This window comes from Leuciscus leuciscus (assembly GCF_965113295.1).
Source record: "Leuciscus leuciscus genome assembly, chromosome: 12".
Taxonomy (NCBI): domain Eukaryota; kingdom Metazoa; phylum Chordata; class Actinopteri; order Cypriniformes; family Leuciscidae; genus Leuciscus; species Leuciscus leuciscus.
Genome location: NC_138736.1, coordinates 4798474 through 4822631, shown reverse-complemented (window position 1 = coordinate 4822631; position 24158 = coordinate 4798474). Strand labels below are relative to the sequence as shown.

The 24158-nt window shown below is 36.9% G+C and overlaps 2 protein-coding genes across 3 annotated transcripts; one reads left to right on the top strand and one right to left on the bottom strand.

The window, feature by feature from the left end:
• Nucleotides 1–191: 191 nt before the first annotated feature.
• pogza (pogo transposable element derived with ZNF domain a) lies at nucleotides 192–17635 on the top strand. 2 transcript variants are annotated; one of them, XM_082185830.1, is made up of 19 exons: nucleotides 192–1100; nucleotides 2263–2360; nucleotides 2503–2568; nucleotides 2712–2794; nucleotides 2893–2995; nucleotides 3676–3882; nucleotides 3970–4173; nucleotides 5457–5545; nucleotides 5686–6035; nucleotides 6118–6272; nucleotides 9642–9742; nucleotides 9836–9982; nucleotides 11494–11628; nucleotides 11707–11894; nucleotides 12969–13109; nucleotides 13665–13724; nucleotides 13812–13924; nucleotides 14034–14055; nucleotides 14741–17635. In XM_082185830.1, exons 1-19 carry the CDS (start codon nucleotides 1096–1098, stop codon nucleotides 16353–16355), a joined length of 3882 nt encoding a protein of 1293 aa, XP_082041956.1. In that variant the 5' UTR covers nucleotides 192–1095; the 3' UTR covers nucleotides 16356–17635. The 2 variants fall into 2 exon arrangements, with proteins under 2 accessions (XP_082041956.1, XP_082041955.1); XM_082185829.1 differs by having other exon boundaries at nucleotides 14031–14055.
• A 311-nt stretch (nucleotides 17636–17946) lies between these two features.
• Nucleotides 17947–22569, bottom strand: psmb4 (proteasome 20S subunit beta 4). The gene is made up of 7 exons (XM_082185984.1): nucleotides 22410–22569; nucleotides 21207–21413; nucleotides 20963–21109; nucleotides 19620–19701; nucleotides 19416–19532; nucleotides 19203–19291; nucleotides 17947–18099 (listed from the first exon to the last, which is right to left on the bottom strand). The coding sequence occupies exons 1-7, from the start codon at nucleotides 22526–22528 to the stop codon at nucleotides 18087–18089; spliced, it is 774 nt and encodes a 257-aa protein (XP_082042110.1). The 5' UTR covers nucleotides 22529–22569; the 3' UTR covers nucleotides 17947–18086.
• Between the last annotated feature and the right edge of the window lie 1589 nt (nucleotides 22570–24158).

Sequence of the window (24158 nt, the reverse complement as noted above, 5' to 3'; positions counted from 1 at the left end):
TTCCGAGTTATAAAGTCAAAATTGCGAGATATAAACTCGCATTTCCGAGTTATAAAGTCAGAATTGTGAGATATTTAAGCTCGCAATTACGAGAAGAAACGTCAGAATTGTGATATAAAAAGTTACACAACCTTTTTTTTTTTTTTTTTATTATGTGGCGGAAACAAGCTAAAACTTATGCTATAAAAACATGGGTTCACTGCTAATAACGTTATAACAACAAAACACCAACTCTTGGTTTATAAAAATCACAGAACTGTGTTGTTGTTGGAGAAACATTCTCGTTTTAATATTAAAGAGTTGATGTTTCATTCGAGGAACATTTGGATAGAAACATTTCAAATGTTACGACGTCAATAATAATGCATTCCTGCCTTCTAAACACCAGCCGCCATCTTGGAATTAATGAAAGCAGAGTGAAACGTAAAGCGAAAAGAAAACGATTATGCAGGGAAAAACTATTAGATATGGCTCGAGATTAACATGCATTATCTAAAAAGCCAATGTTTTTCTCCCAGTGATCGAGTTTATGTTTGTGTCGTCAACTCTGAGGCGGCGATGTTTGATCACTAAGTTACTGCACTATTTAGCCGGCTAAGCAAGTGCAAACTGTTTAGCGTAGATAAATATCGCCGTTATAAAACAAGCAAATCTGTGCAGCAGGTAGGATGACAATGGTCTCAAAATGTCCAAACATAATCCATAATATAAATAATTTAATGTAGACGGTAATTAGCTTTAAAACGTTTATTATTGGAAATGATACTCCAGGAAACTTCCCATATCGTAATATACGTGTAATATAACATTGACCCTTCGCGTGCACTGGCATTACGTTTTTTATTTGCTTATGATTATTACATATTGAATAATCACGGTCATCCCGCGTTTCTCACAAAATATCGCAACCAATCAGAGTGCAGGGAAACACGCGTGGAAGTGACGTTTTTAAATGTTTCGCCTACCACCGCGCGAGCAAAGAGGGAAAACGTCTGCAGAAACAGGGATCGTTGTTTTTCCATCATGGCAAACCCCGCGAAGAATTAAGGGAAATAACGCATTATAATTTTTTGTCCCACATATGCAAATCTGTGCATGAGGTAAGACTTCCCTTTCTTCTCCCTAGAAACAGCGCGTCTGTGTTTAAGTAGTTGTTAAAAGTTGTGCAGTCAGATAAAGGCTAGCCTGTAGCGTTGAGTGCACAGATGCATTGGCTTTGGCAGGATAAACAAGCGTGCAGGAACAGTTAGCAGGGCGGGCTAATGTTAGCCTCTGTTATGGCCTTAAAGGGGCTCAAGTTTATTATTATGACAGCTTGTAGATAATGAGGCAATAAGTCGGTTTAGCGACCTATCCTTTTCCCTTTTTGCCAAAGTATGACAAAGTAAATTAATAAATGAACAGTGTTGGGTAAGTTACTCTAAAAAAAGTAATTACTAGTTACTAATTACATATTTGACAGTGTAGGTAGATTACTGTAATAATTACTCTCTCTAAAAAATATTGCATTACTTATTAATAATTACTTTCTAAATCAACTTCGCCCAGTTAGTTGAACTATACAAGGACAGACATGAAACTGCTCTTTTAGTTCTTTCAAATAAATAATATAAAATTACATGCATTATTCTTGAACTGATCAAGGTATTTAAAGGGAGAAGGTTACAGTAAAAACTTACATTTTAACATTAAATGTTGATGTTAAATCCACTGTTGTTTTATAGAGAATTGTTCTATACCTTATTTAATGCAATTACATCAGAAGTAACTGTAATCAAATGACAGAAAACTTAATTAAGAGCAATCCCTTACTTTACTTTTTCAAAGAGAAAAGTAATTCATTTACAGTAATTATTACTTAGTATTGCATTACACTCAACACTGTATATTAATTATTTTAACTTCGAGTTTGAAAGTAGCAGTTGAGAGCCACAACTGACAACTAAAGTAATTCATATTTACACACACACACACACACACACACACACACACACACACACACACACACACACACATACATACATACATGCATTTTTGGGAAAAATAAGATCTTGTCCAGACTTTAAATGATATTGTTGATTCAAAGCTTTATTGCATATAACAAAATGATCACATTGTCCAGTTAGATTTTCTATTTATTAATAATAATAATTGACTGTCAAATAGATAGATAGTGTATGTTTAGCTACCCACTGACCATAGCCAACATAGTCTTGTTGACAGGAGTGATGACACTGTATAAGCAACACTTTTGGTTTACAGAAACATGGCAGATTCTGACCTTTACATGCAATGTGATGAAGACGATCTAGAGCCATGCCAGAGTATTACAGAAAACAGGGACCAGCGATATAACAAAGGTAAATAATGTTTTTGTGGTAAAAACACTCATTATTATGTCTTGCTAGAAGAGCTTTTGTGAAGAGCATTTAGTCATGTATTAGGAACATAAGTGTGAATACAAATAAGTTTAATGCCTTTTGTTTTTATTCATTAATTTAGTTACTGTAGTCCCAAGTGGCAATAGTGCACCAGCACAATCTGATGGCACCTCTAAACCGACATCAGGTACCAGTGACCTCGTAAATCAAGCTGTGTCCCATGTCATTAGTGACCACACACATGCCACACTGCAAAAACACTGTTAAAAGAATAGCTGTGGGACTTCAGTGTGGAAAGAAACAAGTGTTTTGGTTTGTTTTTACCTTTAGCTCCTGCTGTTACGTTACTGCCTAATGCTGTCCAGACGGGTGGAGCTACAGGAGGCACACAGACTATCTACATCAGTGCACAGGTTTCACTCTGCTCTTTTACTATCAATAAGGCTTTTAACCTTCTGTTTACATGGACATACCAAAGATGTTGTATTTAAGCGATGATCATCTGTTGTAGCCCAATCCAGGTCAGCCTCTGGCAGGCTCAATGGGATTGGGAAGTTTGGGAACATCACTTGGTTACATCTTGAATGGACAGCCTATTAGTTTTCTGACTGCTGGTAAGTCGTTACTCAAACCAGTGATTTAATTACACGGTTGCTCCTTCCCAGACATATTTTGCAGGATGCATTCCTTGAATTTTAAGCCGGCGTGAAAGAAAATTCACCCTATGTTTTTTCTAAATGCATGTTATATACTGTATCTCATTGTGAACCATTCATCAATGCATATGTTTAATTTTTTATTTTTTTGACCACAAGATGTTTAATCATAACTCGATCTTCCTGTGAAAACAACAGACATCTCTCTGGTGACTAATGCCAGACTTCAGACTATCATTTAGTCTGCTTAAACTCCACCCTTTCTTATAGTCGACTGCAAGCTCTCATTCATTTGAGTGCAATGCCAACATCTCAATCCAGTCTACAACCAATGTATAGAAACAAGTCCCCGCCTTAGTTTTTTGTCTGTTTTTACACTCTAATGTACGTCACAATACAAAAGAAAAGATCGGTTGCTACTTTCATTTCTTCATGACTTCAACATTTATATGCAGATGCAAATGATGAATGTTTGCTTATCAGACATAAATACCAGCTCAAGAGTCTCCAGTGTTCCAGATGTCTGTTGCCATGCGTTTAATTTTCTTTATTTACACTCTTGCTGCTCAAAAACAAATGTTTTTATTTTTATTGTAGCATTACTCACTTTGCTTAAATACTTTCTCTGACCTCTTCAGGTCAGACACCCCAGTTAATTTCTCCACGGATGGTCACCCCAGGGAGTGCAGGACAGCAAACAGCGTCTGGAAAACTGCCTACACTGCAGATCCCAGTCACCTTGACCATCAATAACCCCTCAAACTTACAAAGCATCACCTCATCGGCCCCAGGAGTGTCCACTCTTAATGTGACCCCCTCCAACGTCCAACCAGCCTCAGCTCCAGGTGACAATTCATCCAGTTTTTACATTGTACATCCGTTCTTAGGTAATTTACATGTCTGTTTTATTTACATTTTGTTTACCTTGATAGGTGCAACAATTAAAGTTATAAAGTTTACGAAGCTAGCTGGAGCGCCTGCAGCTGGTGGTCAAGTAATGAGTTCACTAGTGCAGCCCACCAAAACCTTCACCATCCAAAACAATATAACAAACAGAGCTCCAGCCCCGTTCCTGTCTCAGACTGTGAGACCTCAAGCTCAGATCTTCGCCCCTCCTCTTGCCACAACAACTACCGGTCAGGACCAGGACTTGTTTTTACCCTCCTATTTCTCAGTTTTTAATTTCTGTATTGAAGTGTTTGTTGTTTTTAGATGTTGTTGATATCAGCTTATTGATTAAACATCATTAATTGACATCATTTATGTGTTACAGAGCTGCACGATTAATCGTTAAAAGATCACAGTCTTGATTCAAACACTCACACGACCTTATTCCTTAATGACAATGATTCGGCTATGTTTATTAAACCTTTGACGAGTATGATCACAGTGGACATTCAGATCTGCGTTCTGACACAGAGAGAGCTGTTGTCATGAATAGATATGAAACAGATTCACAAACAACCACACAGTATCATTATTTCTGTTACAGTAATTCAAATGATCACAGAAGTACTTGGATAAAAGTTGATAGTTTTTGATATAAACGCCTATGTTCACGGTAGCGATCAAAAATAGAGAATATCGACTTTTGAAAGTAACTTGATTCACTTGACCTGTTGAATGTATTTGTCATTGAATCATTCACTCAAGAGATTCATTCAAAAACTCTCATGCATCCATTAATGAAAGAAATTAAGTGTTAATGAGGGATTCATTGAATTGTACATTCAAACCAGTTTAAAAAAAAAATTATTCACATTAATAAAAAAAGAATTATAGACTGCAGCAATTAATATTTTGTCAGAACCTCTAGTAAATGACATGCTACTTTTAGTTGTCTATTCAGAATTGTGGAAAAATCGTGATCTCTATTTTAAACAAGAACAAATTGTGATTCTCAATCTCAGTTTATCCAGAATCGTGCAGCTCTAATGTGTTTAAAGTAATAGTTCACTCAAAAATGAAAATCCGGTCATCATTTCTTGTTCTTGTTTCATACTTGTTCCAAACCCTTAAGATTTGTCTTAATCTTCATAATATAAACTGACATTTTTAATGAAAATTGTCATTCACCCAAAACTTTGGCACATCAAATAGTTAATAAAGGAATCCATATGAATTGAGCGGTTTACTCCAAGCTTTTGACTGTACTTGCTTGACGTGCAAGGAAAAACGTCATTGATTCCTATGAACTTTTTGAAGCATCAAAGTTTTGGTGGAATGGACTTTCAAAGGAGTGACAAAAATATTTGTTAAAAGTATTTTCATGTGTTTCAAAGATGAAGGGAAATTGTGGCAACATGAAGGTAATCGAGTAATTGTAAAAGTAATTGATGACAGAATTTAAATTTTTGGGTGAACTATCCCTTTATGAGGTCTTTGAGAAGGGATTGAGTGGAGTATCTTTGTCCTACAGCATTGAAAAGGACCTCCAGTTCTTCGAATTTCTGTGTTCGCTGTAAAGCCGTTTACCAAAAGAGTCAGTCCCTCCGTGGATACTTCTGTGTAAGTTTAAACTCATACACTTTTTAGATTAAATACCTACAAACAACGATGTACAGAACCTTTCTTGTTTAAGAACCTTTTGCTTTGGTGGTCTTTAAATCTTTCGCCAAGGTCTTACTCATCTTCTTCCCCATTTTCAGCAATGCAATCAAGATCTTATCAAGAGCGTCAAGGACCTGAAGGCCCAAACTAGAAAAAGGATCAAGCGGCCGAGTGACAAAACCCAGTCAAAACCCGCCACATCTGCGACTGTTTCCTTCTCCTCGTCCTCAGAAACGTCTCTCAAACACGTCACCACTTCTGAGATACCTCAGGGAGTGCCTAGTCCTCGCTCTGGAGATTTTGACGACAAGGGCAGAATGATCATGCTAGTTGAAGACTTCTTCTATGGGCAGCACCCTGGCCAGCCTGCATCAATAAGAAGAACCAATTCAGAAATCATCTCAATGAAATGCCAACTTTGTGAAAAGAAGGTGAAGGGCAACATCAAGTAAGTTGGTTTTCAGATTGGTTTTTGAGGGGTTGTTGTTGGTATCGATAGATTTGTTCATTCTTCAACCCTCATTTTAAAGGATGATGAACCACATGAAACACCACATGGAGTTGGATCACCAAACAGGGGAAGGAGACTATCATATTATGTGCCAGCATTGCTACAGAAACTTTTCAACACCCTTCCAGCTGCAGTGCCATGTTGAGGCAGTTCATAACCAAGCAGAGTCCTCAAGTGAGTCTATACTTCTAGAATGATATATCATCAACCTAGTACTTGACAAACATATGAAATGGTTTTAATCCATTGATGATGCATGAGTTGATAATCTATGACTGGCGGTATTTCTTTCCAGCTTAAAGAGGGCCTATTATGCCCTTTTATAAAGTCTTGATTTTGTTTTGGGGCTCTACTAGAATTGGTTTACATGCTTGAGTGTAAAAAACAAACAAACGTATTTTTCACATATTTGACACATAGACTGTAAAAAATATGGACAAAGTGTCTGTGACGTCACCCATAGACTTTCTGAAGAACGGGTTTGAAGCCGTTTATGGGGGGTATGGGCGGCGCCATCTTGGAAAATCTTGGGAAATCCTAACCCCGCCCACCTTCTGACGCAGCGCGCGTCACTCGCTCGCTCTGCTACTCCGGTTATCTCTGTGTATATTTTAGGCAACGAAATATGTTATAAAACACCATACTAACTCTTTTCGTTTTCATTTAAAGAAATCTTAAACATTATAGCCACACAAATGTGGTTCAGGCAACACGTATTGATTATATTCACTGCACATAACGTTTGCCTATTTATAACAAAACGAAATATAAAACACAAACCTGCCTCTTTTCGTTTTAAATATAATATAAAAATATTAAACATTTTAATATGGTCCAGGCAATATGTGCATTTGTACTAAACAACAGATGTTGCAGTAAACAACATTACAGATCATATTCGTTGTATTAAAATTTAAAATGACAAAACTCAACCCAGTCTCTTTTTGTTAAATTTCAGTTTTATCAATATTAGCTATTATAAAAGTTACAAGGTAAAGTTACAAGAAGCTATACAAATAAAGCAAACAATTCAGTCAAACATAAAAAGTCATGCGCTCGATCTAGTCTAACCATACAACGGTACAAGTTAAATAGCTTATAAACTTATGAAACTTCCCCTCAGCCAAAACGATTGCCCAGGGAACAAATTATAGATTTACGTTACGAGACCAAAAATCGCCCGTTAGATATAGACAAGACGAATTATATCACAAGACGAATGTTTAAGCACTACAGAGACGCCAGAGTCAGCGGCAAACCTCAGAACGTCTGGCCGAGGAAAGGCTGTTCCAGGCGGGGTACATGAACGCCGAGCGCCCGGTCATCGCTGAATCTCACAACTGGATACAATTTTCATAAATCTTTATAAATAAACCACAGATTTGAGCTTTAAACAACTACATTCTCACCTGAAAAACTCTTAAAACTACATTTTATGATGCAGAAACAGTAGTATTATATGTCAACTGTATTAAAAAATGGCGCTTCTTATGTTGTCATTCTCCGTGGCGCTGCCTTTTCAGCTGTCAATCAAGCTGTCAATCAAAGTTAACCACGCCCTTATTGTCATACATTTTATATCTAAATACGATCTAAACTAACGAGTTAGAAAAAAATTCACAGCCCTCATGGTTGTCGGGCACTCGGAACCTATCGAAAAATACAATAAAAGTCCATGGGACCAACCTGTAAAAACATGAATTTATGCTGTGAAAACTGACATTTTAACATGGGGGTGTATGGACATTTGCTCCCTTTTGGGACCTTCCCCTAGCGGATTTTCGATGTATTGCAGTTTTTCGCACTTCCGGGTAGGCTTCATTTTTCAGATCAGAATGTTGCTGTTTGATTTGACATTGCACCTCTCTTCCCCAGTCTGTCAGTAGGGCCGTCACTTTACGTTCGAAAATCGATTGCACAATCGATCGGACCAACCAACACAAGTTTTGAAACCGAAAATAGGGAATCGATTTTAACGGTCTTTTCTCTGAGCGCGTCCAGCTCGTCAGGATACGCCCGTCACACAGCAACTGCAGGCCCTGACAAACACACATAACAGCATATTATACCTCTGCATAATGTGTCTCTTTTAACTACAAAAATGTGAATTCTGACGGTATTCAGACAGTCTCATGCATGGGCGTCGGAACCATTGTATAAGGGTGGGACGAGACCCACCCACTTTTTAAGACCAATGATATTATACCCACTCACTTTTACCGTCTCTAATTCAGCGCATTTGTCTGTTCGCTTTTCAATGCGCCGTCAGTCAAATCCATTGCACTTGAGGAATTCCCTAATAAATTAAACTCCATTTCCGCTGAATCGCTACATTATATTTCTCAACGAGCCGCAACTGACGAAAGTAGCCGCCCGTTGTACCCTTCCAGTCAAATATTGCGTTGCAAACATCAATAACAGCTTTAAGTTGTCATTGCTGGCAAATGACCATGGTATTAGCGGGATAATCCACGGATAGCTGTGCATTTAATGCACGACGTGGAGTTAAAGAACCACCCGACGTGGAGTTAAAGAACCACCCGACGTGGAGGCAAAGAACCGCCCGACGTGAAGTGGAGTTTAGTTTACTTGTTTAATTAAAAGGCACCAGAATACATGAAATGGTATTTACTCCAGTAACATTTTTCTGGGGGAGGACCCACCCACTTTTTTTTTTTTCTTCTGACGCCCATGGTCTCATGCATACAGATACAGATTCGGGCTACAGTCTACAATCGCCTACGTAGGTGAAGTTTGTTTGACATTTCTAATGGTAAACACAGCCATGTTGAAGACTGCAGTAATGTTGTTCATTGATGTTATGGCAGTCCACTCTGCTTATTGTTTTTCGAGAATGTTGCACTCCTGTTTGCCATTGTGCACAAAACTTCACGCCAATAAATCATCAGGAATATTTGCTTACTTGTGCGCATCTCAAGCGCCCTCTTTACGTTCGTCCTAATGCATGTTAGTTGTCCGTGGATTTGCCTGTATTTGGCGTTTAAAATGGAAACGTCTTTAGACATGGAAAATCGATTTTACAATCGATTCAATGAACACTTATGTCTCAAAAATCGAACAGGATTTTTTCTCAAAAGTGACAGCCCTATCTGTCAGTAACGCTCTGTTTAGTTCCTGTGTCTGTGAATCCCCTCCTTCCGAAAAGCACAATGTGCTCTGATTGGTCGGCTGGACCAGTGTGTTGTGATTGGTCAACCGCTTCGAGCATGATTCGAAAATGTCACACCCCTTTTGTTATCCACAAGTTTCAACTCACTACTAATTAACTCAACCAGGCCCCGCCCCTTTATTTTGCGCATGACTTGGGCGGGAATTATTTAAATGAGGAATATTGTGACGTGTTTGTTGTTGTACAATGGAGGCGTTCGGAAACAGTGACACTGATATAGAGAATAACTCCTGCTGGAGGGACTTTGCAGACCTTTTCATGCCCAAACAGTAACATTATACAATAAAAAAGGCTGAAATGTAATAAAAAGCATCATAGGCATCCTATTTAAAACATTTCATTCTGCTTTACAGAAGTGTGCAAGATCTGTGAGTGGTCCTTTGAGAACGAACCTCTCTTTCTGAACCACATGAAACAGGCACACAAGCCTGGTGAGATGCCCTACATGTGTCAGGTAACTGTGTGTATAAGTGTTTCATGTCATTCAAGTTTTGTCTTGAAAACATTTGTGTAAATCAATTACACTTGTGTACTTTTTGCTCCTCAGGTGTGCGAGTTCAGATCCTCTTTCTACCAAGATGTTATAAGCCACTTCACAGAGCAGCACAAGGACACCTGTATCTTAATGTGTCCCTACTGCTTAAAAGTATTTAGGTCTTATATTGGCTTCCAGTTGCACTGCACTAGACACCAGGTAAAGTATATCCTTAGCACTGAACAGTCGCAGCTCAGAGGGGGTTTAATGTTAAATAATAACGATTTAATATCTCAACACTTATTAATATGGAAAGACTTTGTTTTGCTTTTTACCTTTCCAGCTCATAAACTAATGCTTTACTGTGATTTGCCCTTAGAGATGGACAAGATATAATTTGTGTAGAGCTCATTTAATCAATTGTTTGATCGATTAAGGGGAGACACCCCAGGTGAATAGGAAAATAAAATTAACTAATAGATATCCGCATGAAACTTCCCCAGTTGATTTCTGACATTAAGACAAATATATTTTGTATTACAAGTTTTTAGAATACTTATGTTTAAATATGCAAATTAGGTATTATCTCATTAAAAATGCGCAAATTTACATATATTAAGGGAAGAGAAATCTGAACATTGGATAAAGCCAGATTCAAAATTCTTGTTTCATTTTGTTGACATATTAGAGTCAAAGGTTTTTACAGAGGGGATTTTGGATATCTCTTTTTATCACTCCATTCATCAGAAAAGACTGTCAACAGCCAAAAAAATCCAGTTTCGCCCCGTTTTTAGGTATAAAATGTTGTATAAATCAGAATCTGAACGATATATGAACAAGCCCCTCTGTAAAAACCTTAGGAATATAGATAGGAATACAACTATAAGTTGGAAAGTTTGGTTTATGTAAGTGCTGCTGAAGTGGAGATTTCTGGCTACCCATTTTGAGAAAAGGCCTTTAAAGATTTGAATTGTAAAAATTCATACTTTTTTTTTAGTGGAAACAACTATTTACAGACAAAATATCTTATAAAATCATTAGCAATCAACAATACAAACCACCTAAAAACACATCAAAACTTATATAACATAGCATTTATGGCCTTCAACTGAACAGAACCCCAGTGAAAAATGCCCCATTGTACTTTCACGATTGGGAGAGAGAGAGACAGGATAGTACAGGAGAGAAAGAGCTTTCTAACGGTGTATGTGATGACAGTGTGCAGACAGCGATCGCGGAGCAGCGGGATGATTTATCGAATTTAGGAGAAATCTACAGACGCAGATAGACAAAGTGTAGTAAAATAAAGACCTAAATGTGTATTTTGGACTTTTTTTCACCACAAGTCTGAAAGAAGACATGTTATTGAAGACAAATAGTCCAAAATCTCAAAATTGACCAGTGAAAAAAAACACGATGTTTTTGCCTGCCGTGTCTCCCCTTAATCGATTGATTATTCGTCAAAATTTAAAAATATTGATTAATATTTGCATGGGCATGTCCTCTATTTTTACATTTAGATTGCCTTCATCTAATGTTTAACGCTTGAACACTGATAATTTAATATCACAGTCTAATAATGAATAACCCTGTACATAATAAAGTTTTGATGTCTACATAGTTTAGTGTTTTCTTTAAATAACACAAAACGGTATGAAAGGTCTTTTATCTGTCAATGTGTCAGAAGGCATCTTTATCAGTCCTATTAAAGTAAGTGTTTATTCGTCCAGAAAAGAACAGCGAATCATTGTGGCCGATGCCGACTTCAATTCATTCATGACAAGGACAAGTGGAAACACAGACACAGGTTTCACAGGACATGTGTCAAACCCAAGCAATTGGAGGGCCTCACGCCTGGTACTAAGGTAAGAGACTCCCAGTCATATATATATGGCTTGTTTATTGCTTATTTGATGGCCTTACCATTTACCCCTCTGTTTCAGGTCATCATCCGAGCTTATGCTAACAGTACTGACAACAGAGATCATTTAGGAGCACCTTCATTGGAGACTTGTTCAAACGCCACATCAACAACTGCAGCATCTCAAAATGCCACCAATAAAGTCATTCCTGTCAAGAAAAAGCCAGTGGAAAGCATGATGGAGCTAATGGTCAAGTTTGAGAGTCAATGGTGAGTATGATTTATATTTTTATATATATGTACACTACCGTTCAAAAATTTGGGGTCAGTAATTTTTTAAAATGTTTTTAAAAGAAGTATCTTCTGCTCACCAAGGCTGCATTTATTTGATAAAAAAACAATAAATAAAAAAAACAGTAATATTGTGAAATATTATGAAAATTTAAAATGACTGTTTTCTATTTTAATATATTTTAAACTAATTTATTCCTGTGATCAAAGCTGAATTTTCAGCATCATTACTCCAGTCTTCAGTGTCACATGATCCTTCAGAAATCATTCTAATATGATGATTTGATGCTCAAGAAACATTTCTGATTATTATCAATGTTGAAAACAGTTATTTACATTTTTATTTCATGATGCTATGATGAATAGAAAGTTCAAAAGAACAGTATTTATCTGAAGTCTAAAGCTTTTGTAACATTAAACACTACCGTTCAAAAGTTGGGGTCAGTAAGACATTTTAATTTTATTTTTGGGGGAAAGAAATAAAATAAATCAATACTTTTATTCATCAAGGATGAGTTAAACTGATCAAAAGTTACAGTAAAGACATTTATAATGTTAGAAAATATTCTATTGTAAATAAATGCTGTTCTTTTTAACTTTCTATTCATCAAAGAATTTTAAAAAAAAATGTGTACACGACTGTATTCAACATTGATAATGTTAATGAATGTTTCTTGAGCAGCAAATCATCATATCAGAATGATTTCTGAAGGATCATGTGACACTGAAGACTGGAGTGATGATGCTGAAAATTCAGCTTTGATCACAGGAATAAATTACAGTTTAAAATATATTAAAATAGAAAAGTCATTTTAAATTGTCATAATATTTCACAATATTAGTTTTTTTATCAAATAAATGCAGCCTTGGTGAGCAGAAGATACTTCTTTTAAAAACATTAAAACATCTTACTGACCCCAAACTTTTGAACGGTAGTGTACATGTATGTGTGTGTGTGTGTATGTAGACATTTTCTCTTTGCTGTTTTTTGCTTTTTGCATTTATTAAAAAATTAAGAAACAATATCTTCTGACCACCATATTGTTCTTCCAGCAAGCCAACAGAAAAACACTACTGCATGGAATGCACATATGACATTCCCTATTTTCCCAACCATTTCCCCACCTATGTGAGCTGTTCCCTCTGCCGGTACTGTACTTGCTGTTCCAGAGCTTATGCCAATCACATGATCAGGTGAAAATTTTTACAGTTTGTGTGATATATTTTCCATTCCTTTTGTTTTGTAAATGACACTGTCATATAGTGATTATCTTCTGATGGATTGATTATTTATATAAGATTTGTTTTATTGCTATTAGTTGATATTATTTAATATTTAATTGTGCATGGTCATTTCCCTTATTTTTACATTTTACATGCCTACCTGTAAAAAAAAGAGATTGAGTAACACTAGTTTAGGGTCCAATTCTCACTATTAACTAGTTCCTTATTAGCATGCATATCACTACGATAATGGATGTTTATTAGTACTTATAAAGCACATATTAATGCCTTATTCTGCATGATCATATTCTACATCTCTTAACCCTAGCCAATACCTAAACTTAACTACCTTACTAACTATTAATAAGCAGTAATTAGGAGTTTGAGGCTAAAGTCATAGTTAATATTTAGTTAGTTAGAATTGTTCACTAATCTAAAGTGTGACCATAAATTAAATATAACATGATCAGGTGAAAAACTTTAAATTGTTGAGTTTTCTCATTTCTCCCTCATCTTTATTTGCAGTGTACATGTTCCTCGGAAAAGCACCAGAAAATATATAACCCTGTACAAACCCTGCCCAAAGTAAGACCTGAGTTTTGTTTCTCCTCCTCTTGCTCTGCATGTAATTTTCACTTTAATTGTCATCATGTTAATGAAAAATGTTTGCAGGAAGGGGAGGCTAAACTGTAGCACATGTAGATACAAAACTCGGGTTGGAGATTCGATGGCCAAACATCTTGCTGACAATCCTGAACATCAAGCAAGCCGGTGCACCATGCGGGGTAAGTTGTTTATTTATGTCTAAAAGTCTTTTTGACGATGAAAAGTCAAGCACTTAATAATGATCCTATCACAACCATATTATTAATAATATTCTTCATGTTTCAGAAGGATTTTCACGTGGCTATAAAAGGTAAGTTGATTTTCGCTTATTTTTCACTTAAAAATCTAAAATCATTTACTCCCTCATGTTGGTTTAAACCTGTGAGTCTGTCTTTCTTCTGTGGAATTTTTATTAACTAACATTAACAAAGATTAATAAATGCTGTAACAAATGTTTTGCTCTTTGTTATACCATGGTCTGGGTGAATACTCGATTCTGATTGGCTGCAGGGTGTCCATTAAAAAGTGATAGAGGACACCTAGTAAAGGAATTCTGGTTGTTTACCGTTCGAAAATTAATAAATAAATGCGCTGGCTACATCAGCTGTGAGTAACCATAGCAACAGGCAGTCAAAGTATCTATACGGACTATAAATCGAGCGGACTATAAATATCTCCGGTTGCTAAATAAACCGTCAGGCGTAACCAGGGAAACCGAGTTATTGTTTGTAAAAACTTTAGATTTCGATTGTAAAACTAATTAATTTTAGTTAATAGATTAACTAATGTTTACTAATGAACCTTATTGTAAAGTGTTACCAGAATATCTTCATTTACAGAAAGTCATACAGGTTCATAGTTTAGTTTAACTCTTGGCTGGAGGAAAAGGCTGTAGGAGCTTAATTTGTGTAGAGCTCATAAAAGCAATTGCAAATGCTAGAGATTTAACCTCCTGTTTAGCAGAAGAGGTAACTTACAAATTACTGTCATTGTAGATTTGTCTTCATCCCAACGGACCTACTCCGAGGAGGTCAGATCCTCAACAACGCGTTTTTCTTGCCTTTGCAAGTGAAGCAAATGGACAGGAGTTCATTTCCTCTGTCCTCCAAACCCCTTCCTCGACCCACCTACACGATAACACTGCCTGCTAGTCCCGCTCGCATGGCGTCCTTTCCCATTCAGGTTCAGCCTATTGAACAAAGTGCCGTTCCAGTCAAAAAATGTGCGGTCAAACCAGATGCTCCGAAGCGAACTCCGAATCCAGGGCGTCCTAAAGTCGACACAGTGGAGAACACGCTCACCGTAGCTCAGCTGAAAGTTGTACTGTACGCCCTCTGCTGTGGAGTCCCACAGGCCGCCAATAACTTCGACACTCCACCGGAAGATGTCCAGGCGTTGCTCTTGAAGCGTCAGCGTCAGATCCAGCCCTCGAGAAGCAGAGAAGGCTTGACGCCACAGGCAGCCGATAGGCTAGTGGAATGGGTGCTTTGCCAACGTGAGCAACAGCTACCCATCGATGAAGCTAATCTGTTCGACTTCATGAGCAGTCACGGTGCGCAGGATATCTCTTACGACTCAGCGGTTGATTTCTTGTTACGCCACGATCTGGGCTTGCAGGCGTTCGCCACATCCAGCAAGTTGCTACCGGATAAATCCCAGGAGCTGGAGCGTTCCTTCAGCAGCTTTCTGAAAAAGCAAGTCATTTCGCAAACATTTAGACTATCTTCGATGGGCGCCATGGATGAGCTTTCCATATTTGTAGATATGGAGCAGCTGGGTGAAGCCTCTGCGGATTCGTCGTCCATGTCGTCTGCTTTTAAGTTGATGGGCACCACGGATCCACTCATAGAGGTTGTGTTCACGGCCCTGGCTGACGGGACCACGTTATCCACCATGCTCTTCCTCAGAGGCGAACCTCTCAAGGAAGCACATTCCTTGCCAGACTTCATCATCCTGGAGGCGAGACCAGAAGGGTTCACGGATGAAGAAAGACTACAGCTTTGGTTGGACAAGGTGTGGTGTCGGCACGTCAAACCTAGATCTGGAGGCAAAGGGTTGCTGATAATTGACACGTACAAAGGCCACACGTCTGATGAATTCCTGGCGGCGCTCAACAGCACGAACACTCTCCCAGGTCCGATCCCTCGCGGTTGCTCTCGTCGTCTCCAGCCCCTGGAAGCCTGCATGGGGCCTGTGTTACGCGAGTTTCTGCAGGCTCGATGGAGCGAGCATGTGACGAAGGCGCCACAGGAACTGGTTGGAGCCAAACCAGCTGACCTTGCCCATCTTCTCTCTCGCTGGCTTGTCGAGCTACTGGATGTCCTCAAAGCAGAGCCCAAGCTTCTGTTCCGCTCTTTCGATCGGGTTTTGAGCTCAAACCCAGATGTGACGTCCGAGGAGCCTTCAGAGCTCGTGCGGAGTCTCACCGAAGCGCTCCTGGTCAGTAAAATGCAAGGAGAGAAAGTTGAGCAGAAAGCTGAGATCTCCGGTGTCGTTTCTGCAGAATCCTCTCCGCAGTCAAGCATGATTTTTTTGAAAAAGATGTTTGAGAAAGACAGCGATCTGGAGTCGTTCCATGGTTTTGAGGATTCAGAAATAATAGAACATTAAGTTATCATATTGTCTTTAAATTTGCAAGCGTTTTGTGTGCCTTCTGCTGATGATTTTATTTTTGGAGAATAAATTGAACTGCTCTTTGAAAAAGTAAATGTAGGTCATTGCTTGCATATGTCTGTATGGTTGCATATGTAAATATTTTTTGCATTAATGGATGCAAAAGATCCCTAGTTTGAAGTCCTCTAGTTAAGGCTTCTATTGATCTTTGAAATATTAATGTGCAACTTGTTACACCTTGTGGTTTGGTTTATCACTGTTTTCCTTCGCATCAGGTTTGATCTGTTATAATGTGCATAAATGTAAATAGAAATGATTTGAAATCATTACCTACTATATTTAGGATTATACTGTAACATACTTGATTCATGTTAATTTGAATAAACACTTTTTATAGGCCATGTCATTTAAGCAGTTTTTTTTCCCTTAAGAAGCATGGGTTGTCTTTTTAAGTATTTGGCTCGCAAAATCTGACCAATACAGTCGGTTTATACACGCATTGTATGCTATACTGATATACATTTTTGTATAAAATAAAATTTGAGCATAAACTGCCTAAAACCTTTTCCACATGCACCTCTTAATCACAGGTAGCTGTATATTATGATCCTATTTGTGTATATGGTCACATGACAAAATTATGTATTGTGCTTACGGTGGTGTTTTTAAAAATGTAATAAAACGTGAATGTTTTATTCCACTGCTGGCTCTCTTAGGCTAGTATTTCTGGCCATTATTGCTTGTTCTGACAATTTTTTTTATTAGTGATGTATTTTTATATTTGCTAGAAATATTTATATTTTTTCATAAAACGTATTATTCAGCATTTTAAAATGCTGCAAATTATTTAATAATTTTTCCTTTACGTATCTTTTTGAAAATAAGCTGGAAATTAAACAATGTAACAAATTCACAAACACTTTTTGTGGAAAAATGGCGCATAGAATGCTAAACATTACTTATAGTTTGTAATCATTTTTGCAAATTTGATCCAATTCTGATAAAAACAACATTATGTTGGTGACAAATCAGCAGAATTTGAAACCACAATGTAAAATAGATGACAAACTCAAATGTTTACGTTTGCAAGTGTGGAAGAATTTTAATATGTTCTATATGTTTGCATTTTCTTATATTCATATAATCTTAGAAATATGATGATAATCAGATTAATGTAGTGTCGATACATACCCTTATGAATATACGTATGTGTATGTCCTTGTATACCACCTGACAAAAGTTAATGTGACTGAATGTATGACCGAGACAGAGAGTGTCCATTCAAGAGTGTAATATGATTATATATATGATAGACAAATCTAAACAATATGTTAGTTATGGCTAAGATGTATCTTGTTTAGCCTCGGGAAAACAACTATACAGAATGAAGGATACCCCCCACTCGTTGTCACACTCTGCAGGCACTTTAGAAAATTGTTTGCCACCATCTATTATATAGATTGAACATCTATATAAAAATATATATAGCACTGACCCAAAAGAGCAAGTGACTTCATTAAACACTGGATTTGATCAACCAACTAATTAATTAATTATACACGAAGAAGGAAAACGAAGACACGGTAGACAACTTTTATTAAGTTTATTTATGAATAACAAAAGAGAGAGAAACACGTCCAACTAATCTTGACAATATAATAGTGATCTGGTGGTGCTAAGAGCATGTCCAAAGATGATGTGACAAAAACGGGCTCAGCAAAACAGGATTCATTCAAAACCACTGCAATAAAAACAAACAGCAGTTAGCAAGCCCATAAAATGATTTAGCAATCATGATGTATATAAACTAATGTTAAATATGTACATTATAGATATACATCATACATATTGAACAATCTTGCATAGCACTTAAATACAATTCAAAATTCAAAGTTGAGGTCAGTAAGACTTTTTGCTTTTATTCATCAATGCATCACAGTTGGTTTCCACAAAAATATAAAGCAGCACAACTGATGGCAACATGGATAAAGAGAAATGCATTTTGAGCAGAATATTAGAATGATTTATGAAGGATCATGTGACACTGAAGACTGGAGTAATGATGCTGAGAAGTCGGTTACAATATTACTACCCTGTAATCCAGAGTTCTCACGAGAGCACAAGTTGAATTTGCTCAGCGAGTTACTCTGGCGTCGAGTAATGATGCTCATTAAATATGCCCTTGTATCCGAGCTGCACCAATCACATCGGGTTATCTGATATAGGCGGGCTAAACAGAAGACGACAGCGCTGTGACGTCGAAGTCATTAGTAAGCATTGCAAGATGGCTATGGATGAACACCAGTTGTTTGAAACGGCTTTGGCCGCTACAATGAACGAGCTAGACTTGGCTTTTTATCAAAAAAAGAGGAACAGAAGACGCCGCTCGAATCGTTCCTTTGCAAGAAGGACGTTTTGCTGTTTTGCCGTCCGGATACGGCAAGAGTCTAATCTACCAGTCAGCTCCACTGGTAGCTAAGCGTATGGGTTTATTGTTGTGATTGGTCGTAGTGTTATCCAATTGCGTGCAGTGAGATTTTCAAATGCACGCTTGGTGCCGCCCCTCGAGCTGGACGATTTTCATTAGTCGACGCCAGACCATTAATCTTTCAGATTTAGGTCTGGATTTCCAGGCTACAATATTACTGTATTTTAATCAAAATTGGTGAGTATAAGACATTTTTGAAAAATCTTACCGACCCCAAACTTTAGAATAAAAGTGTACATTATACTAATTTGAATGTTTGTAGAAATACAGTTTTACTGATCTGTCATATGAAAATGTCTATAAAACCCTAAATGGTGAGCAAATATTTAGATGCATCATGAGTGATTTCAGCCTACCTGACCAGATGAGCAATGTCCCAGTTTGTTTCAGAAGACAGTGGTCCAATGATCTCCACACCATCAGCTGTTACAATGGCAATTTCATGCTAGAGCAAATCCAAAGAAGGAGTGTTATTTTCTGTTTTTGAGTCGGATACAATGAAATGTTGTCCCTGAGATAAGGATCTTTTCACGAAGGACAATAAGCAGAAGGAACAAAGCATGTCTCACCCTGTTGTACGAGCGGGCGTCACGGTAGTACAGCACTTTAAGGCATCGCTCTATCAGTGCTCGTGCCTCGTCCTTTGAGATTTCTACCTTGTTCTCCAGCGCCTCCCTCATCAAGGGCTGCAAAACACACGAGTTCATATGGATAAGGGTTTTAGCTTTATTTAACAAAGATAATCGGATGGAAAAAAAGATAAGAAAGCTTACCTGAGCCAAATAAGCACCAAATCCTGTTGCTACTGTCGGGGCTTCATATGCGACACCTAACTTGTCCACGTATCCAAGAAAGCTTAAGAGAACCACATAAAAATTGTGTTCAGTGAAAGTCAAATAACAGACAACTTAATTAAAGGCATTATGAAATTGAAATTGTCTCTCTTTACTATAAAACTACAAACCTAATTATAATTTATAGTACTATACTCGTCACTACACCAAATTGTTGTAAATTGAAAAAACTCACAGGTTTCATAATTCTCAATTTCACCAGAAACTGAATTAATAACTCAAATTAATAACAAATTACACAACTATTATAGGTATATCCAACCTTAACCAGATACATTAAGTAAACTCACATTATTTGGTATGGATTATATAGGAAATCTCTACTGACTGATTGTTATATCGTCCAAAAAATTTACATTATATTATCGCCCAGTGATATATTAAAAGTTTGATCCATAGTACATCCTACTTTACCTGCATATATACAATATACTCATGTAAAGCAATATATCATATAGAGCAAGAATCATCTGCACTCTGCATAACTGATTATAGCGTCACATAAGAATGTATGAGCTGTATTATCACACAGCTCTATATATAAATTTGGATATATCTACACTCATGTAAATCTATGTATAGCATCTCAACTGATTGATTGTCTGAATCATCACAAAATGTAAACTATTATGCCTCAGCTCTAATCTACTAAACGCAGCCATATTAAGGCATAAAGATGTTATAAACATTAACATCATGACTTTCTGTAAAGCTGCATTGAAACAGTGTATAATGTTGAAAAGCGCTATACAAATACATTTGACTTGACAAACAACATTAATCTTATTGTGCATGTTATTAAAAAAAATTTTTTTTTATCAAATGTAATGATTTATAATAATGTAAACTTCATGTTACTTATCCCTCTTTTTTTTTTTTTACCCATTAGAAACCAATTCCCAAAAGATAAAAATCAAGTCAACTTTTTTTGTTTTACTCTTAAAGGGATAGTTCACCCAAAAATGAACATTTTATCATAATTTACTCCCCCTCAAAGATATTTTGAAGGATGTCAGTAACCAGACAGTTGACGGTAGCCATTGACATACAGAGTATACTCTGTATGTCAATGGCTACCGTTAACTGTCTGGTTACTGACATCCTCCAATAGAAGAAAGAAACTCATACAGGTTTGGAACAACTTGAGGGTGAGTAAATGATGACAGTACTTTCATTTTTAGGTGAACTATCCCTTTAAATAAGTCTGATGGGTCGTGATTCTTGTTACATGCTGACTTTCCGTAGTCTGGAAACTGTCCCACCTCTCTCCATTGTAAAATCCACCAATGACCACTGTGTTCCACAAGGGGTTCATCTTGCTGCGGCGGTTGTACATGACCCGTGTGAGCCAGGAGTGGATGGCTTTAGGGGTGTAGCTGTGTCCATCTCCAAGAAGCTCCTCATCAATCCTAAAACAAACACACATCGAGTTATTGCCTATTCGCGTACACTGATATAAGCCCTCAAAACTGACAAAGTATCATAAACAAACATGTGTATACTTACACCATCTGCTCAATGATATGTTTGAGGTACTGGTAGTCAGCATAGTCTCCTGAGGCTCCCAGCATGGTGGTGTTGTTGACCTTCATGAGTCGGGAGATGTTGCGGAAGCGTGCCAGGGACCCGTAGGAGCCGAGCATGTCAGCAGCAATGATCACACCACCAGTGAACTTCACACCCAGCACTGACGTGCCCGTTACCATGGGGTTGCTGAAAAACATGAAACATTATGAATTATGAAGACAAATTGAACGGCCATATACATACACTACTTGGGGGGATTTTTAATGTTTAGATTAAGACTCTTATGCTCATCAAGACTGCATTTATTTGATTTAAAAAAAAGAAAATAACTCTAGTCTTCCGTGTCACATGATCCTTCAGAAATCATTCTAATATGCTGATTTGCTGCTCAATAAACATTTCTGATTATTATTATTAATGTTCAAAACAGTTGTACTGCTTCATATTTTGGGGGAACCATAATAAAAATGAAAATGTTTGCATTCTTTGATGAATAGAAAGTTCACAAGAACACTATTTTTTTGAAACAGAAATCTTTTGAAACATTATAAATGTCTTTATGTCCTTGCTGAATAAAATTAATAAATAGTAGCCTAAATCCAACTTGTAAACACAGTAGTCTATATGTATCAACATCATTATTCATATTTTAACCTAAACATAGCGTTTCAAGTTCACAACTTTCACATTTGCACATAATTGTAATATCTAATGTGTTCTTGCATATTGTGCATTTCTGTGCATTAACTGTCTGATTTTTAAATTGGGTATTTTTAGTTCAATTATTGTTTTTATTAGTTTATTACTTTTACTTGTCTCGTGTATGTCTACAACTACGCCAAGACATTCATTATATATTATTGTACTATTATATTGTCAAAGTATATTGTATAAGACACCGGTTTTTGCCTATTCATTAGCATTATTGCTAACAAGCTAACTTATCACTGAACCATTCAACACTTACTTTTTCACTAGATCAAGCGTGGGAAAAGAGACAGATATAAATAATATTCAGAGTGTATTAAAATGCATCGAAGATATTTTAATATATATATTTGAGACAATGTTCCAGGGTAAACAGCAACTTTCCTCCATGATGATGCAGCAGAGAAAAGGCAAATCGAAACCACAAACTGAGCGACCGATAAGCGCCAAACTGAGCCGTCGTGATGAACTTACAGTGTGTGTTTGATGGGTCCACATCCTGGAGTCGCACTGCTGTTACCCGGGAATGAATAAAACTGACCGGGTTTCGGTCCGTTCTCCCAGAAATTCAGCTTCAGTCCATTCGACTCCATGTTCAAGATTGACGGAAATGACGTTACTCACGCCTCTATGCGCTCCATGCAACGCGCGCTAGGCATTATGGGATGCTGGGTTGTGTTCCTGTCTTTGAACAATTTTTTTATTTTTTTTATTGAACACCAAGAACATAACAAAAACAGAAAATACATCTACAATGGCATTGACAAATACAGATAAATGAGTATTACGCAAGGCACATGCCAATCGAATAAATGGATAATGACAAAAGAACATTACATATATTTGAAGGAAAGAAAAGAAACAAGAAAGGGGTCTCTTCATTCCTCTTCTAAGAGATCAAGGTCTCTTATTATTCTAGCCAATTTCTGGGCCTTTTTACTTTTCATGCATTGCAACGATGGGAAGAAATTACAAATAAAGTCTCTTTTAAATACAGAAAAATAAGGTTTTGTCTTCATACATTTGCATTTATGAATAAAGAATTTGCCCAAAATCAACATTACATTAATAAAAAATTCATCCAACAGCATTCCAAACATAATATGCTTCCTAGCAAAAGTTGGCAGTGAATGAATCTTTGCCTCCAACCAGTAAGACATATTTTCCCAAAAGGTATTTGAAAAAACACAAGAAAAAAAAGGTGATCAGTTGTCTCTATATCAACTTGACAAAAAGTACAGGCATTTTCTTCAAAATTAAACCGTTGTCTTAAAAATTCCCTTGACGGGTATACCCCATTGAATATTTTTAAATGGGTTTCCTTAGCTTTAGGAGCCACTGGAAAGCTAATATGTGTTTGCAATTTTTTAACAAATGGTTTGTCATAAGCTTGCAAAACACAATTATTATACAGAAATGTCTGATATAATATAGAATTGAAACAAGAACGAATAATGTTGACAGAAGCGTTTTGTACAAAATTTATAAAACTTTTTGGAATGGCATTTAAGACACGCTCAAATTGTTTGCGTTCACATTGTAAATTGTATTTAGTACAAAAGTGAAGAACTGACCAAATACCCTTTTCAAACCAATCAAGAACACATAGAGACTTGTATCTAGATACAATAAATCTATTGTTATTCCTTTAGGTTTAAGATGGGTCGTGCTGAGAAATCAGATCCCATAATTGATATTTTTGTAATGATAATAATCAATATATGAATCAATAAAAAACAACCACATTCATATTTTTGCTTATTAGGCTGCCTACTTGGATGAGCAAAAGTAAGCAGAGTATTAAAATTATATTAAAATGTATAAAACCTGAAGCATTTCAAGCCATGGGTCCCTCTGGAATTTCATCTGAGTATTTAAAATAGTATATATTTTTAAATCCATGAGTAGCCCTGCCCTACACTAACAATAAGTCACCATGAAATCAAAATGAACAATTCTCCTTTTTTTTTATGGAATATTGTAATATTTATTATAATTGATTTATCTGTACACATCATTATTTTTTTATTCATGTGCCTCATAATCTTTAATCTAAATAACTTCCCCTCCCTCATGCAGTGACATCTCTTCTCTTCTGTGATGATGTGTTTACTGGTGTGAGGGCGGGGCAACCTGTCACTCACATGAGATCGACCAATAGCAAACCATAATCATCCAATCAATTCCCCACGGACAAAATCAAGTCCCGCCCTACATTTTCTC